This window comes from Tripterygium wilfordii, chromosome 21 (assembly GCF_013401445.1).
Source record: "Tripterygium wilfordii isolate XIE 37 chromosome 21, ASM1340144v1, whole genome shotgun sequence".
In the NCBI taxonomy this organism is placed as follows: domain Eukaryota; kingdom Viridiplantae; phylum Streptophyta; class Magnoliopsida; order Celastrales; family Celastraceae; genus Tripterygium; species Tripterygium wilfordii.
The window spans coordinates 7255785-7274022 of record NC_052252.1 but is presented as its reverse complement, the minus strand read 5'-3'; the positions used below and the strand labels follow the sequence as shown (position 1 = coordinate 7274022).

The 18238-nt window shown below is 37.0% G+C and overlaps 4 protein-coding genes across 8 annotated transcripts; all 4 read right to left on the bottom strand.

Annotated features, from left to right (window-relative positions):
- Positions 1–18: 18 nt before the first annotated feature.
- Positions 19–2005, bottom strand: LOC119989894. Of its 3 annotated transcripts, none has more exons than XR_005465905.1 (2): positions 535–1318; positions 19–211 (listed from the first exon to the last, which is right to left on the bottom strand). XR_005465905.1 is itself a non-coding variant. In XM_038835654.1 (2 exons), exon 1 carries the CDS (start codon positions 1897–1899, stop codon positions 1528–1530), a length of 372 nt encoding a protein of 123 aa, XP_038691582.1. In that variant the 5' UTR covers positions 1900–2005; the 3' UTR covers positions 19–187; positions 1476–1527. The 3 variants fall into 3 exon arrangements, 2 of the variants coding, with proteins under 2 accessions (XP_038691582.1, XP_038691581.1); XM_038835654.1 differs by lacking the exon at positions 535–1318 and adding an exon at positions 1476–2005 and having other exon boundaries at positions 19–187; XM_038835653.1 differs by lacking the exon at positions 535–1318 and adding an exon at positions 1476–2004.
- Positions 2006–2734: 729 nt separating this feature from the next.
- Positions 2735–6038, bottom strand: LOC119988108 (28 kDa heat- and acid-stable phosphoprotein-like). Of its 2 annotated transcripts, none has more exons than XM_038833029.1 (8): positions 5381–6038; positions 5103–5140; positions 4894–4977; positions 4693–4779; positions 4579–4613; positions 4344–4429; positions 3155–3220; positions 2735–3067 (listed from the first exon to the last, which is right to left on the bottom strand). In XM_038833029.1, exons 1-8 carry the CDS (start codon positions 5445–5447, stop codon positions 3033–3035), a joined length of 498 nt encoding a protein of 165 aa, XP_038688957.1. In that variant the 5' UTR covers positions 5448–6038; the 3' UTR covers positions 2735–3032. The 2 variants fall into 2 exon arrangements, with proteins under 2 accessions (XP_038688957.1, XP_038688958.1); XM_038833030.1 differs by having other exon boundaries at positions 4693–4776; positions 5381–6037.
- Positions 6039–7699: 1661 nt separating this feature from the next.
- On the bottom strand, positions 7700–9073 carry LOC119988179 (cyanidin 3-O-galactoside 2''-O-xylosyltransferase FGGT1-like). Its single transcript, XM_038833133.1, has one exon. The coding sequence runs from the start codon at positions 9071–9073 to the stop codon at positions 7700–7702; it is 1374 nt and encodes a 457-aa protein (XP_038689061.1).
- A 4405-nt stretch (positions 9074–13478) lies between these two features.
- LOC119990016 (transcription factor VOZ1-like) lies at positions 13479–17510 on the bottom strand. 2 transcript variants are annotated; one of them, XM_038835823.1, is made up of 5 exons: positions 17405–17510; positions 16353–16611; positions 16038–16181; positions 14633–15155; positions 13479–14512 (listed from the first exon to the last, which is right to left on the bottom strand). In XM_038835823.1, exons 2-5 carry the CDS (start codon positions 16578–16580, stop codon positions 13962–13964), a joined length of 1446 nt encoding a protein of 481 aa, XP_038691751.1. In that variant the 5' UTR covers positions 16581–16611; positions 17405–17510; the 3' UTR covers positions 13479–13961. The 2 variants fall into 2 exon arrangements, with proteins under 2 accessions (XP_038691751.1, XP_038691750.1); XM_038835822.1 differs by lacking the exon at positions 17405–17510 and adding an exon at positions 17146–17303.
- Positions 17511–18238: the final 728 nt, after the last annotated feature.

Sequence of the window (18238 nt, the reverse complement as noted above, 5' to 3'; positions counted from 1 at the left end):
TATTTAACAGCATTCACATCAGATAAGAATGGCACAGCTTACATTATAACAGCTCAACATAAGATATAGAATCTGCAACAGATTGAAAAGGTGCAAAGCAACACTTCCAGGCATTGGACATCAAAACTGGTTGAAAACTTGGAACTTTACACTTCATTATTGCAACAGACTCTGAGGTTTGAGGCATCTGCATACGTGTGTCCACCATCAACTAATAATCCAACGAACAAACAAAATCAACAAGATTTTATTGCCATTATCATGCTAGAAAACTTCCATTAGACTGCGGTGAATTCGGTAACCACCTTCACCACAAAACCACAGTGGTATAAAAGGAAAATTTATGCAGATGTGCAATGGATAAACCTAAATGTAAAGTGCCAATAAAAATATAGAGCATCGAGATTACTACCAATGAAAGGAGAATGTGGAATTAATAAATCGGAAAAGGTTGAGAGTATCCCAAATCTAAAGTCGGATTTTCAACCTCTCCTAAATTCTAAGTCTACCGGAGAAGATGAAGTAAAGACTGACCTTTACAGGTAAGACATCCAGCAGAATAACTTCAACGGAAATAAAAACAACTAAAACTTAGCAGAATAAGAAATTGACTGGAGGCCATTCACAATCACTGATACCATATTAATGTTAATTACTTATCTATGCAAGCCTGCACAAAAGAAGTCGAATGGGCTTAACTAATGACTACCAAAGATATTAACACATAAGAAACATATAAACCATTCAAGGAAAAAAAACATTACAAAAGAATTTATGAAAGATGCGTTGCACTGGTGAGAAAGCGCTAGCCGCATTTCCTGCATCAATATAATTTCTGTTTGCAGGCTGCAACAGTCATGGAACACTCTAATTGAAGAGTATAAATCCAATCTTCTACAAAAATTTCTCAAATGCACAACTTCTTAAATGCTACCTCCTTATTGCGGTCTTCTATTAGAGTAGCAATGCATTCTCACCTAAAACCCAAGAAAAATTTTCTGGTATGAGAGAAGTAACAGTCCCCTCTGTATTCTACCAATAATAAAGATTCAAGAGGATCAAGCAGACTAGCGGTATGCTACTATAATAGATTTTCTACAATCAGGTGCTACCGGAATTGTTAGTTTTATAATGGGAAATTCACTACTGTCTTCGTCCAGGGTCTTCCGAAAAGCATACGCAAATGAACTGGCAAAACAATGAGTGGAGGCATTAATTGACAGGTAATCGAGAAAACCAGAATACCTAAGCCCCAAGCTTTTGACTATTAAGAGTAAGACCACCATGAAAATCACCACATCAAAGCAAACCCTACTTCAGTAGCCAGTAGCTTTTCTCAGGCATACTAGTAACACCAATTCAACCAACTCGGAGTCCGAGTACAAAGAAGAGACATTACATTTAACTACGCAAAAAAATGGAAACGCAACAATTACTGTCAATTCAAAATCAACGAGATAAGAAATCAAACTCACCCGGAGTCGCAAGAAGCAACAAAAGGTCAGCTAGCTCAGAGCTTTATGGGCATTATTTATCATCCTTTTTATCATTATCAGACAATGAAGAGGGAGCAGAAGGGTTATCATGGAAAGAAGGCAAGGGATTGCCTCCTTTGATGATCCAACCAAGTGCAAAGAAGGAGATACCAGCAAAGATGGCAGTGCCCCACGCGTGGGCGTACCATTTACTGTACTGCTTGATTGCAAACCTCCACTGTTCCCTCAACGTGGCTGGGTCGGGGTTCGCCGCGTCGGGGGGGTTCGGGTAGTGAATCTTACGACCCGAGAAGCCATTATTGTTGGTGTTGGGGCTGATTTCAGGTGTTGTCTTGGAGGAATTTGAAGTTGAAGAAGAAGATGGGAGGTTATGTTGTTGATTTGGGTTCTGGGAATCGGCCATGAAACACACTTTTGAAGATTTGCTGCTTTGGTATTAGATTGGCATCGCCGCCTTCTGTGTAAGTATCTAGCTTTGAGTTACCACTTGCCACGTCTCCACATTGCGTAGTGTCCAGATGGGAACCGATGAACAATACGTTATCGGTGACGGTGACGGTGACGGTGACCGTGACTATGGGTGGTAAAAAAATTAGTTTCTCTCACGTCTTAACGAAATATTTACATGTGCAAGTTCTAATCGGATTGAATTTCAAACATACTTAACTGATCATATTCATATTAATTTAAATCCGAACAATAAACTAATCTGAGTTAAGATCTATACAAAAATTATGTTTGAATCCATATTCTATTTTAAATCCAATAAAATTTGTGTTTGGATCTCCAATTTTGAACATAACTTTGTCCAAATTCGATAAATTTAATTCGAATCTGACAAATTTGATTATTCATACCTGATAAAATTTTACCACCCCTAACCGTGACTCTCCCATTGTCCCTTCTGGGGCTTCTGCGGATCTTATTTGTTTGGGCTTCTGTTAAACAGTCTCCTTCAAACAACACAATTGGGATTCAAAGAAGGCCCAATGGGCCTAAATGGAATACCTCCATCATTATGTAATTTGTTGGTGGCATCAGGCAAAGGACATTCCCAACCGAGTTCTTTATAGAACACTTCAAGACACGAATCTATAAACCCCAAAATCCAAGTCAAAGGAAAACCCTCCATTTTCATTACAACTTCAACAAACTCGGGAGATTCAAATCAAAACTAGAAGGGAAACAAACATCATATATGACCAGGCAATGAACATCATATAAGACAGAGACAGTCCTTGATCAATCCCAAACCCAAATTTTGATAGTTTCCACTATATTGATTTGTTGCTCTGAATCTCCCAAATTTAAAAGGGAATAGAATACGTCATATACAAATTCAGTTGAAGCTTCTGAAAAGCAGAAAAAAATAATCTATTTGGTTTGAAAGACATTATAACTAGGTCAAATATTAGACCAAAGAAGCAGGAAAATGATTGTCTCAAAAGTACTAACACATGATTTTACCAACTTGGAAGTTGCAAGCATCTTACACTTAGGGGTGACATAACTTCACAAGACGTTTTAGCAGGATGGTTATTTGCGAGCTTCGACTTTCTTCTGTTCTTTGGCTGAAACAAATTTTTGGTTTTTGTTAATTTACGATATTGGATGTTGAGCGGCAGATGAAGCAATTAAAGTTAATCAAAGGTTATTACCAGCCTTCTCTTCTTCTCGTTTTTTAGCAGCTTCTGCCCTTTGCTGACGTATAAGGGTTAAACGATCTACAATAAAGTCCACAGAAAATATCACATAAACTATAGCTGTGCGCAATGTTATCCAAAGCTCAAGGCTTAGTGGTGCACACAGATTTCTCAGAGTATACAAGTAAAGAGCATTTATTTGCACACACGAAAAATTTACCTCAAATGCAGAGATGCGCCATAATATACAATAAAAACGTGACAAAATATGATTGTCATTGGTTGTAATCAAGCTAAGATTAAGAGTTTACTCTCACATCACTCGTTCTTTCAACATATTTCTGTACAACGATGGCCACCCATACGACCATACCCACAACTATTACTACTTTTCTGTGGCTTGCACCAAGTAAGAGAGAGGTCATACTATTAAATTGTCAGATTTAACCACAAACAGAAATTGACTAAAAATTAAAGAATACATCAGAATCCATGACCAAGCACTTGTTGAATGTACTGTTACAAAATCCACAAAATCATGATACTAGTGCAGAAATTGAACCAAAAGTTCAAAAAAAATAACTTATAAGTCAAACAGAAAAACTAGCTACAAAAGAGAAAGCTATATATACTGTTGGCACCTACTTGATGCCTATGCAATAAGATTTCCTTTTCCAATTAAAAAAAGAGGAGTTATCTCAAATTTAATGTCACAGAAAGTTAAATATCTATCTTTTTCCCATTAAATAATAGTCATCTTAAAAAGAAGTATCTGAAAATGAAAAATAAATTCATTTAATGAACAACAGGATGTTAACTGGATAATAGTCAGTTGACTGTATGACACTTCACAACGAGATGATGCACATTTGTGTTCCATCCTCTGAATAAAGTTCACTTTTAAGATCAATCTATCTTTTCGCAGGTGCTTTCGCTTTTAACAAAATTAGAGGCAAGAGGAACAACATTTCTTTTTTCCTTTTGAACTGGCAAGAGGTAAACATAATAGAAGCACATGTCTTAATGAAAATTATTTAAAGGCTTTTAACTTTGATAGTTTGTCAGTTTGATGATAAAAAAGATATAGAAAAAGGACTTTGGAATTATCATGCCAACCTTCAATAACATGTACCAGAAAGCAGTAAGAATGTAACTCTTCATCAAAATAAGGATCAAGGAAAAGATAAGAAATCCAACAACTTACCTAAATCTTTCCTTGCCTCCTCTGTTTTCCCTTGCTCTTGTAGCCTCATATAACGCTCACGAGCCTTCTGGTTCTCTATCTCCTCTCTGAAAAGAAACTAGTGAGGACTTATGGTAAAGAGAATACAATTACGATGAAGCTATCCCTTCAAAATCTTTCAGGTAATTTTTTCCCCAGAACTACAAATGACAATATACAATGAACCCAATGAAGGAAGCAAATAGGCATTACCAACCTCTCACGCCGAGAGAGTTCAGTTGTTTTTCCAATCTGCAGAGAACAAAACAGCATTATTTTTCCGTAAAACTAATATTTAAAACAATGAGTAAGAAAATCCTCAGAAACTTACATCGACGTCTTTCGCTTTCAAAGTCTTTGGCTTCACCAGATTAGGATTTTCGATCTCAATAAGACCTTGAGTTCCTTTCCGCTTCTGCTAATATCATTTAATAAGAATAGCAAATCAACACTAAATTTATTGGAAGTCTTATTAAACTTCGGATTACTAAAAAGAAGCGTTGAATGGAGATGAACTGTCATGTTTACTAACATCATTTTGTTCGTCGTCAGACTCTTCTCCAGATTCCTCTTCAGATTCTTCTCGAGATTCTTCTGCTTCAACTTCATCTTTGTTCTAAAGGTGACATAAACAGAATTGCTCAGTCATCACTACAGGTATTAAGAAAATATGCAAAAGCAAAAGAATTAACTCAAGAAACAGCCACAGACAAACGAAAAATCAAATATGAGAGGGAAGACCTTCTTAAAAGTTCGAGGGCGGGAAGATGATCCAGAAACTGCAGTTATCAAAATTAGAAGCAAACTTAAAACAACATGAAGAAGAAATTGGAAAGTACATATCATCTCAAAATCATCCGGAGTCTCTAGGCTTAAAACTTTAACAGCACAGACAATAATCATGAAGTAATAGATCATATTTTTTTTAAAAAAACCTAGACTTTAAACTAACAAAACCATATTCGCTTTCGTGCTCAATTTTGATCAAAAACTAATACAAAGGATCGAAGGATTCTTACGCATCTCCTCCGGCGTGGAGAACTGGCGATGGCCAGTAGGCTTTCCCTTGAACTTGCCTCTTCCCATCACGTAGACGGATACAATTCAGGTCCAATGAAAAAACAGATCCGATAAGAAGCAATTCAACAGCTAGTTGCAATAACACAGCGGGAGGGGGTCTCCCTTTTCTTCAGATTCCCAAAACCCTAGTCGTTACAAAACTGGAATCGAATACGGCCTGTGGTGTGATGGCTCAGATGGAATCGTTTCACAAAAGAAAAGAAATGGAACCTAGATTTTGCGACTTTTTGACCCACTGATCCTTTGAATTTTGATGCCTTTTTTCTTTTTGAAAGTGAAAGGGTTGGGCTAGTATTGGGCTTGTTTTCGCCTAATTTTCACGGACTAGTATTCGGCCTGGCTCAACTGGTCCGGCCACCAGCTCTGCCGCAATCGACCTCCGAAAGTTTCGGTTCCACCAACACCCACAGCAATATCACCAATAGCAACAACCACCGCAGCTCTTGCCATGCCGTATTCCCTCTCTACCCCTTGACATTGGCACCCCATACACAGCTTCGATCTGGTACCCCAAGTTAGAGCTTATGCAGCTGTCAGTTTTGATTGACATTGGCACCCCATAGACAGTTTCGATCTGGTACCCCAAGTTAGCGCTTATGCAGCTGCCAGTTTTGATATGGGAAGAGATAAACATGTAAAATAATATATTACAATTTTAATATATTTAAAAATTGTAATAAATATATTAAACATATGCCGTCTATTAATTTCCTTTTAATTAATTTAATCTAAATAAAAAAATGTTTGTCATATGCCTTTTATTAATTCCTTTTTTTTTTGTTAATTTGAAAATCTAAATTTTTATTTAGAAATTGTTTGTTATTTATTTTTGCTTTATTTGTATATGTTAAGACTAATAACCTGAACGTAATTTGTCACATAATATTATATAACATATATGTTACAATTAAAAGTTGAACCAAATAATGCCAATCACTCAGACTGCGTATCTGCTATTACAACATTTGCTAGCATATCTGCTACTAGCAATATTTTTTTTGCCAAACTAGGCCTATAGTTGGGAGGGGATAAAATTGTAAAAACATTTTGTACAAAACCTGAAAAACTAGTCAGCGACAATGATAAACGTAACCAATTTTCACTTCGCTTGATACCGCAACTATATGTGGTGGGACAAGAACGCACCGCTTTGCCCCTGGCAATGCGTTAGGCACTTTCCTAACGGTTTGTCAAGTGAATTCTAACGGGGCATTTGGTTGCCATTTTGAGGGGGGAATGAGGTCAGTCGAAGGTGAGAATCACTATTCCCTCGTTTGGTTGAGTTTGAGAGGGTGGAATCCCAAACTCATCCCATCTTCATTCCCTTCTTGTGGAGATTAGCTAAGCTTACTAAAATGGTGAGATTGACTACTCTTCACAAGGGAGAATAAGTTTGATACTCAAAAGACTATTATACCCCTTATTAAGAAGTAATCACAACCATTAAATTAATCTATTCTTATTTTTATGTATAAAAAAATTGGGTAGTATGGAAATTGTATAATTAAAATTCTAACACTCATACTCTCTTTATTTCATATCAAACATGATAATGTTCATACTCACACTCACCTCAAGCTCGTCTCATACTCACACTCATTGAATTAGCAACCAAATTTCCTGTAAGAGTATTGTAGCAGATCTCAATAAGATTCGTCAAGCAGGCTTTCAAGGCCCATCCTTAAGCTAACAGGCTAGCCCACGCAATACTCAAATGGGGCAATGAATACCGAAGGGCTAGAAGCATTCCCTTTTCGGATAACGAGAGTATACACAATCGGTTATTCTCTCAAAAAAATTTAAATATTTCTTCAAAAAACTAACCGAAAAACTGATAACCGAAATAATCGATGATTATTTACATATTTCATGTCAAAATATCGGCAAAAAGGACTGTTTTCACAAAAAAAAAATGTTAAGAGTAGAAGATGTGTAATCAGCCAATGCAAGTAACTCATCTGTAATCCGTGAGCCTTTTTATTAAAGAGTTTGAACCACAACATCAGCAATTGGAAAGCAAAAAACCCAAAATAAGCACTTTTGACTCTTTTTTTAATCAGGTAATAGAAACACACACATGCATCCATCCAATTCACACACTCACACAAATGCACACATAAATACTATCCATAAGGTTTGAACTCTTGATCACCGAGTAGAAATACACGAATGAGAACCAGCTAGGCTGGCACCCAGTGTGTAAACTTTTGACTTGCGAACACATAAATATGGACTGCATGACAAGCAGCTAACAAAAATCATCCGAGGAGGGCATGCAGATTTTTCACTAAACCATCAATGTAAGAATTCTCAAGCCCTCCGCCTAACAAAAACTCTCTCCATTTAGCATGATTAGCCCTTGCTTCTTTACCCAACTCACTATCATCATCCATGACTCCCTTCACTGCCTTGCACACACCATTTCTGCTAAACACCCCATCTTCTTCACCTTTTTCAACCTCCACTCCAACTTTCAGATCTCCACCCATTAATCTGGCATTGATGATTTGATCTCCATGATGAGGTAGCAGTACTAATTGAGACTCGCTCATCATAGCCTCTGATAAAGAACCGGATCCGCAATGAGTCACAAAACAACCCACAGAAGGGTGCTTCAAGATCAATTGTTGTTGAACCCAACCTCCATAGACAACTCCTCTCCCTTTCACTCTCTCTTGAAGCCCATCTGGCAATGCTGACTCGATTGATTCTGCTCCCACTGGTGGTTTCAGTGCAACAAAGAATGGATAGCCTGTAAGCTCAAAACCCAGAACCAATTCTTGGAACTGATTCTTCTCCAGAATGCATTCACTACCAAATGCACAGAATACCACACTTCCAGGTTTAAAACTATCCAATAATGTTGCCCATTTTTCCTCTAAGACCATTGATGGCTTTTCTGGTAAAACAGGCCCAGCCAGAATCACTGGCTTACCAAACTGACTCTCAACATAGTCACAATAAGGCCCTTCCATTTCTCTACATGTCTTGAAACTAATAGCATCACATTCCATGAATGACATTGTTTGTCTTTCAAAGAATGAGATGCCGCTGCCATATTGTTTCACAGTTGCTGCAGCCAGTCCCCGAGCTTCATGGACACGTAGCTTGATTGATGACGGAGGGAAAGCTGTCGGTGGCACAAGTAGATCAGTTTCTGTTAAAGGTTTTTCAAGAAGTTTTCTTTCAGGGCTTATCAGATACCCAACGGTAGCGGGGCTTATAGTGCAGTAGTGTATGGACTTGATACCTAACTTACGGGACACAGCCGGCAGCCAATGAGTGAAATCAAAGAAGACAAATTGGGGATTGAGATCATAAAGGAGGGTTTCAATTACTGGTTCAGTGAGGTCCATGGCAGTCATGATGAGGGAATGAAGTGGGAAAGGAACATCAGCTGTAGTTTCAGCACCTGGAGGAAGACCATCGACATGGGGAATGTCGAGGGGAACGAAAGTGAGGAGATCTGGGTGGAGATTGAAAGCCTCAAACTTTGGTTGAGTTTTGCGTGGCAACAAGAATGAGATTTTGTGGCCTCGTTCTGCAAGTTTGTTGGAGATGTGGAGGAAGGAGGTCAGGTGACCATAAGCAAACCATGGAAACATGGCAATGTGAAAGGTGGTCTCAGACATAGCTGCTGTGATTGATAGGTTGTTGACACAGTTGGAGATGCAATAATCTCTGCAGGAAGTGGTTTCCCTTGTGTATATATGGATCCTAATTTCATGGGAATATCATTTACCAGTTCCACCCGCAAATCACACTTCCAGATCCAACTTCTCTTCAGTATTTTCTTCCAGATGGGGAATGCATGAACAACTACTTTATAGCCTCTATATATACACACACACACATATATACATAAAACTACTTTATAGGTTAAACTGGAGCAGGTAAAAAACCCAACACTTGCAAGCCACATCAGCCACATGACATGGCAATTTAAAAATAGAACACAAATCAGAAATATATTTGGGCAGGCTTTGTGGTACATGTTCCAAGACCGCTCTGACACAAACCCTGATATTTTCTCCTTCCCCATTTCTCTTCTTCTCTCATACGTTTCTCTTCTTCTCTCATACGAAAAGAAAGATTTGGAAACCAGACCTCCATAGACGATGGTTTAGCACTCCGATTCTGACAATGTATCATGACACAGAGTTGGAGCATCTTCTCACGGTGGTCGTCGCTGAAGCACTCTGATTCGGACTCTCTATCAGAAGAAGAGTAACTTTCAAAACTTTTAAGTGATTATTCGGACTCATTTATCACATAAGTCGAGAATCATACAATCTGAAACATGTTTTTGTGCGTGTGACAATGATTTGCTAATATTTGAATTTTTCCCCTAAATTTATTTTTTATTAGACTTGAGATACAATTTCATCATGATTTTTGTATGACTGAACAATGTTATTAGTGATCTATGTATACCTTAATCATTTTGTTTGCCTTATTAGTGATGTATTTTTTATTCTGAAGAACGTACTAAGGAGAATTTGTGACTGACTATTGATGAAATTCTAATGACATTATAATATTAGTTTATTACACTGCGATTGGTGACTCCGAAAGACTCCGTTTTGGTTTATGTACAAAAAATTCATCAAACATGATCACATTGATTGTTACACTTTCTGAGAAACTAATGTGTAATTAGTTTGTGATTTGTACATTTTTTGAGACACTGATGTGTAATTAGTTTTCTATCAACATAATTCCTTATGTTGTTGAAGGCTGTGTAATTAGTTTACAAGACCTTTTATTTTAGTCATTATATATTATAATTACACTATCTTTGTTTCTTTATTTCTGATGGTTAAGGCAATAAAAAGTCATAGACGACGCCATAAATCAACTAATAATGAATATGTGACCGCAAAAGAATGAGAACGCAAGTTTAAACCACTCCAGTATGTATTTGGAATAACATCCTTACTCACAAGTCTTAAATTGAAAAGTAGGCTTAGAAGGTGTCTTAATTGCATTGTTATGGCAACTAATTGAACTATTTTGTTATCCTAGTACGCATTATTCATTTATAATTACACTGTGTTTTAATTACACACAATCAACTTATTATTTGTGTTATTGTAGGTGGTTGCTTAATTATGAATGATTTAAAGAACGAAGCATTGGACAAGGAACATCCAATTTCAGAAGTGGATATCGATGACAATACCCCAAGTATTAGTTCAATTCCTAGTGCTTCTAGCACTTTAGATCTTGAAAGTGAATCAACAGATGCCACTAGTTCGCCAACAACTTATTATTACAAATTTGTGGGATTTTTACATTATTCCAATTTGTAATTACACATTGATAATTTATAATTACATTCTTGTGATCATAATTACACAGTTCCTCGTTCACAAATATGTTACCTTGTCTCAGCTTCTTATCAGAAAAACACAATGGAATCATGTGCCAAAACCTTCACAATATTGTGCCTTCTGAACTACAACTTATAAAAAGAACCAAGAGGATGACATCTTCTCTAATTGGGGATACATAATTATCACAACAACAACACAACTGTGACTATGAAACCAAAATCGTAATTCAATTAATATTTTAACATATTTTCATACAATTAATGAAATTTTAAAAACAGGGACACCTAAAACAATCTGAAAACGCACAACCAATATTGCATAATTACAATGTAAAAATCTATAAAAACATTTTAACTATTTTAAATACATTTTTTTTGCATTTATTATTACATTATCTATAAACTTGGTACTTCCCAAACACAATCTTTCCTCCACTGAGCTCAGGGTAGTGAAACAAGTCAGAATATGCTCTCAGTGTCGCGGGAAAATAAAAAATCAGCAAAACCTTTATTACATTGTTTCAACTTTTTGTTACACGGTTGCAGACTCTTATTACATTATGTCAACCTCTTATTACATTATTTTCGAATTAAAAAAATAAATATCCAAAAGACAAAAAATAAATTTGTAGTGAAATTAAATACAACCGGCAATCTGTTTTGGATACCATTCATGGAGAACTTTGATGCTTTGGTTGTTCCCCGGGATCTAAAGGATCCGACCCCCACCTAGTTTGTGGGAGATTCCACCCTTGTACCATAGTATGATTGTGATTAGTTTTGATTTGATTTTAATTTTTGTGTGTGTTTTGTATGCTCACAATCCATTTCACAATTTTCGCTGCTTATGCACTTATTCAAGTTGGGGGGTGAGAATTGTGAAATGGTTGTGTTTTATGTTGTGATTTTCTTACCCTTAATTTTGGTGTGTTTTTGTATGTGTGTGTGTGTGTGTGAGTGTTGTATGCATGGGTGGATAGATGATTGGACCTCTATTTTGAGGTTCCAATGTCCTTTAATTAGGACGTTCTAGCACTTAGCTAATGTATTTTATTGCATTTTAGCTTCATTTTACACTTACAAATGTTTCCCTTTGCTTTTGTAGGAATTGGACCTTGTTTGGGTAAGTAAGAGCACTTTCTCGACACTTTTTGCTGTGAGGTGTCGGGACACCTTCCAAGGTGTTCGGACACTTCTTTTGAAAAATGAAACAGAGCCTACAACAAAGTCTTGATGAAGCCCAAGTGTCCGGACACCTTCCGAAGCCGTCCGGACACCTACCGTGGATATGCAATTTTTTGCACCAAAATTTCAAGGGCATTTGGGGTAAATCATGTATGTAACCAATGGGGAACAATTTTATAAGGGTAGTTAGGTATTTTCTATTGTTAAAAGAGGGGAAAATCCTAAGATTTGGGTTTCTTTCTCATTCATTCAATATACAACATCTAGCCTCCATAGTTTTTCTCTCTCTCTCTAGGGTTTTACTTAGTTCTTGTGATCTTGATTGTAAACATTGGTTTTCATCTATAAAATTGATGTTTATTCTCATTATAATGAGTGGCTAAGTTCCCTTTCTAGTTTCTAGTCCCGAACAATGGGTGTAAGGTTTCGATTACTCAAGGTATGCTCAAAGAATCGTAGCTTCGATTTTTCTCTTTTAATTTCGTGATAGTTGTGTGATTGAATCTATGAGAATGACATATTTGATTGTATTCTTGGATTGTCTAGTCTAGGGATTGCATCTAATGTGTTCGATTGAGAATTGTTAAACTCATTGCATGATTTCCTTAATTAATTGAGTTTTCCATTGCATAGCTATTAATTATGTGTATTGATGATGGGGTTTTGGGTTAATTTAGGAATGTGCATGGGAGAGTTATGGTTAATTGATCTTTGAGTATGAAACTAGAGTGTTAGCCAAGCCGAGCCCCAAGGGAGAACATTAATCCATAATATTAGGTGCTTATCCTTTTGCGTTCATCGTAGATTAATAGACCCAATGGCTTACATGTATGAATTGAAGTCTTATATCCCAATTATCTTTGCATATGCATGATTGATAGTATCACACAATACATTGTGTATGGTTGTGTGTGTTTGCAATGATACCTTGAGTATGAGAATCGAGTAGCCACCGGGACGGATTAGAGACTAGGTTTTTAATTAATTGTTTTAAATCCAATTCGTGCTTACTTTGATTACAAAATCGCTCATGCTACCGAGTATTTCGGCCCATTTCATTTACTCGCTTTTATTTGATATTCATTGCATTTATTAGTGTTAGCTACTCATTTGCATATCATTCACTTCAAATTTACATTGCTTCCTTGTGGATCGATACCAAACTTACCGGTTTATTACTTGACAATACTCTACATTTCGGGTAAGTACACACACTTTGATGTCGGTCAATAGACCTCAGCCAATAGGTGATGTCGGCAAAGAAATTTGTATGCTAGTGACCATGAAGCATGCAAATGAACAATATCGTATATGGCAACAAGTAGTTGGCTAGAGCTAGAAGTAATGAAGCAAAATATTGCATAATATTGACAAGGTAATTAAGTAAATTAACTTTCAACCTCTATCCATATGATAATCAACAGAAAGATTCTATGGTTCTCTATTAAAAATCATCTCCTTCTATCAGCACAATTCTTGGTAGGGCGATGCGAATAAAAAAAGAAAAAGAAAAAAAGTAAACAAGGTTTGTGAATTTTTGATGACATGCATATAAAATCCAGGACAACAAATATTAGGCCAAAGAGTTGAATTTTGACCATTTGGCATATAATGTTATATTCAGTGAAAGCCGAGTACATACTAGAATTGGCAGACATGCTGCCAACATAATCAGCAGGTCAGTAAAATAGTAAAAGCAATATAGAGCTACGCCATATCGAATTCCAGTAAACTAGTTTCTGGTGTTCTGCATTCTGTAATTAGTTAGGAAATGCAGACCGAATAAAAGCAGCTGCACACCCGAGCATCATCCTGGCGTTAGTATCTGCTCCAGAAACCAGGACAGCAATGCTAAAATCCATGCCACACTAAGTTATCAATATATGTGACTGATAACGAGCCCAACTTCGTGTTGTTGAGAACCAAACTTAAAGTAAATCCATAACTCAACGCTTCATGATGAAATGCTACAGCTACTACCACATGATTTTTTGTCTCTTTCACCTCAGATAGTACTCACTTAAATTCTCAACATAATCATACTGCGGACCAAGGCCATAATCAAACGTTTCATTTTCTGATGCTACTCGATTTGGAATTGGGTAGGGATTTCCAAGTTCAGCCTTTGCACTAACTTTGGTCCTCCCTTTAATGGGCCGCTTGTTGTCAGAGGGAAATTCAGCAGTGAGCCTTCCCATCTGCTTCTGCAGATCAGCAACTGAATCATTTGATATTTTCCCCTTTGTGCTCTTTTTCCCATCGACAAGCTTTAGTTCCAGCCTATACAGGGCACAGGCATCACACTTGTTGATTTCATATTCATAGAGGTGCCACTCAAAGTGGCTCAATGGCTGTGGATCCATATAATATGATCTCTTAAGCCCTCCAAATTCATTCATCACTTGTTTCCTTGATTCATGCCAACCACGACCACTGTAATCAGGCAAGGACCTCTGCTTTCTGTTCCCACTCTCAAATGCTCTTCTAGGTTTATCAAAGAAGAGCCACTCTCTAATTGCTTCTCCCTCAAGGACTGAAATGTCAAAAAGTTCTGCAAAAATATTGAAAATTAGCTGGTCAAAAAACTACAAGAAAGATGCTAAGCAAAGAATTTTATTTTTGTAGGGTTATTGAAACTCACAAACAAAAACCAAACAAATTATGAGCTAACCAGGAGCATTCCATGGGGACTTAGCAGTTGCAGCTCCCTCACATTCTGGAATACCAACATCTTTTCCCTGAGCCCTTGCACTAAGAGCAGCAAACAGAAGACCATCCTTCAGGCCAATGCCACCAGGTCGTAGAACTGGACTCATTCCAGGGGGACCTTCATTCAATGCTAGTGCAGCATGAAAGCTACTGCAGTAGTCCTGACACCAATCCAATCCTTGAGCAGGCCTTGGACAATCCCAAAGTGCACATTTTGGGCCTAAGAAAGCAGACGGGGGAGGACATATGCTTGGCAGATAGCTAGAAACATGAGGCATGACATCCTGACCACAGAAACCCGAAACATCAAAACCACCATAGAAGTGCTGCTCACTGTCCTGATGCAAATCAAAGTTATGGTAATCCAACTGATTAGACCCTCCAAAATTATTAACTGCCATGTTGTGAACTCCAGAAGAGGAGTCTTTACTTTGCTCTACCAGAGAAAAGCCATGTGCCTGCAGCCCATTATTCACAACATATCCCTGAAGCATATAAAATCCAGAATTCATTGGTGAGGGCACTCTTTTCAACCATTAAGGTACACTCATACCAATTGCAAAACATTGGAAGAAAAGGGAGAGGGGGACATGTATTGAGACCTTAAGATAAAAATTGTGACATATCGATATTAACCTCTAAGGCTCTAACTGTGTTTTACATTTCTGTGTCCCTTTTGCGCAATTCTTTTTTATTTTCCGAAGAAGAAAAGGAAGAAAAATCATTTCAAACAATATCTTCTGTAAATCTAAGGGTACAAATCCCCTTCACATAAACCATCTCTATGAAGAGTCTTCAACGACTATTTAATTAAGGTGACAAATTAACTCCATTTTCCAATCTGTTTTAGTCACAAAGCTAGCAGCATCACTTCCGCACGAAGCTGAAATACTTGTCATTTTTAACACTTAGACAAACCAAAAACATAAGCAGCATAATAAAACTATACGTTAGGCACTCCCATAGTTTTCCCTGCCATATTCCAGAATTTCAGAAAATACCTTTCCCTATTCGTATGGGGCAATCAATCATTTTTTTTAGACAGAAAAGCACCAAGGGGGGCAATCAGTCATTTAAGACCTTTAGAACATAAAAGCGAATTATTCATCAGCATCAGTTGTATCAATAAGTCTGAGAAAGTTAAAATACAACTATTACAAAAGACCTCCCACAAGTTTTTGGCCAATGGACCCATTTGCACAAAAAAAAAATGTGTTTGCAATAGATATGCAATTAATTGCAACATAATAAATGAAATACGAGAGCTACTTTCCAAAGGAACATACTAACATTGACACAAAACTCAGAGGAATTTTACAAAAGTAAAAGAGGTACCTCTGTCACTTAAAAAAGCAAGAAAAACCCACCTCATGCAAGACCACATTATCTCCTGCCTGAAGGTTCTGGTCACTAGGCTCAGGCTTAGGTGCAACTAATGTACTAGAGGCATCATCTTCCTCCTCACAGAGCCGCAGCAATCGACAAATGTCGGACGAACCAAGACTACCACCCTATAATCACATGCCAGAACAATCAAAACCTCACCCAAAAGGATCACAGTTAAATAGCACGATCTTATGAGTTAGTTACCACATAAAGTCGTGTTTATGATATGTACCACATTCAAGAAGCATACATGTTACTTATATGTACTTTAATAGGGATAAGCATGTGATGCTAACTTGTTGCAAAGATGATGCTGGAGAGGGCTCGTTAAGCTCAGCTTTCCATTCACGGAGCATCTGATGAACCTGCTCCTCGAGAACTGAAGCATCAATTGAGAGGCTTTCCTTCCTCGCATACTGCAGATCCATAAACATCCCTTGCAGGTCATCCACACGGTTCTTTGCCTTGTCCTTGAAGAGCTTGTGAGCTGCTGACCTGCAATTACTCTTTGAGCCCTTCCCCATTATGTTAAACCTCCTTCACTATCTACCGGACCTGGCATGGCGCGTGGAGCAGAACAAATTGGATCAATCCCAGTGAAATCACATCAACAAAATATGTCTAAGGGAACGAACAAGAAAACCAATTGTTGAAAACTTCACCGAGTATCAGAACAAATCATATCAACTTCCAGCTAATCTTAAAAGAATTGAGCTCAAATAGCAGGTACACACAAAGTGAAAAACCATCTAAATTCTCTAAATAAGCAAAGGCGATAAAAAAACAACCACCTTAATGCACATCAAAGAAGAAGAAATCCGGACAATCGTACATCAAAACGTCATAAGTGGATAAATTCACCCCAAAAGCAATATGAACACAAAAATCCCAATCATAAAACACTCGAAACAACCAAGAGACCTAGAATTCCTTTTTTTTTTAAGAAAAAAAAAAACACAAACAATCGATATTGATCGGAACTCAAGAAGCTAACCCAAAACCTACAATCCAAAGCAGCCGAAGTTAAGCAATCAAGGTCAAAAAAAAATCACAAGAGCTACAACCCTAATCTCAGTTCACGGAGCTTACACTTTCTTTGCTGGAGCTCCAGACAAAAGAGTAAAGAGAAATTGAAGGGAGATTGGTAGATAAGAGAGAGTGAGAAAGCAAATATTCGACAAACAATACCGATTAAAGGGAGATGCTTCTCCTCTCCCCAAATTAAAAAATAATGAATGGAATGAATTATAGGAAAGTTTCGATTCACATTTACTATTACAAAAAGTAATTTTAAAAGGAAAAAAAAAAAAAAAAAAAAAAAAAAAAAAAAAAAGAGGAGAGTTTTCACCTTATCTTTTTTTTCCAGACAAGTCTCTCTTATGTTTTCTGGGAAAGGAATAAGCAGTCTACGCGGCAAAAGCTGAATAAGGGGATGAGGGCTGGTTACTGGTTTGGATATGTAGACTTTTTAATACGCCCTTTATATTCATACAAATAGCTGTACTGACCTTCATATTTCACTAAATATATTGTATGCCAAACTATGCGACTTTTGGTTACAAATGAACTTTTGAACACTTGAAACCCGTATATTCATAAGAGTAACAAATAAGATCCGACAAAAGCAAAGCTCAACAAGGACCATGTATTTTGTTTCTCTCATAGGCAAAAAAAAGAAGACAGAAAAGGAACTCCTAATTTGTTTGGTAGGAGATGTGAAGGATGAGCGGGGTCTGTAAAAACAACTATAGAGAAAAGGAACTCCACTTGTGTTTTTTTTTTTTTTTCTCAAACAAAATTTAAATTGAATGTAAAAAAGACATGATAACTTTTGAATATAAATCCGAAACATTCTATTTCTTTTTTATATCCAATTTGATTTGTGTTTGAGACAAAAGATATACCATTATTTTGTCTGGGCCAACAAATATGTATAGGGTTTTGTATTTTGTTGATGTAGTTATATTGGGTTTTGTGTTTTGTTGATGTGACTATATTGGGAAATGTGTTTTGCTGATGCGGTTGTATTGGAGGATTGTGTTTTGATGTAGTTTTATTGTGGACAACATAGAAGATATGGAAATTTATTGGCCTGCATGTTAGGTGGAAAAGGAAAATGTATAAGAATTTATGTTTTGCTAATGTGACTATATTGGGAGATGTGTTTTGTTGATGTGACTGT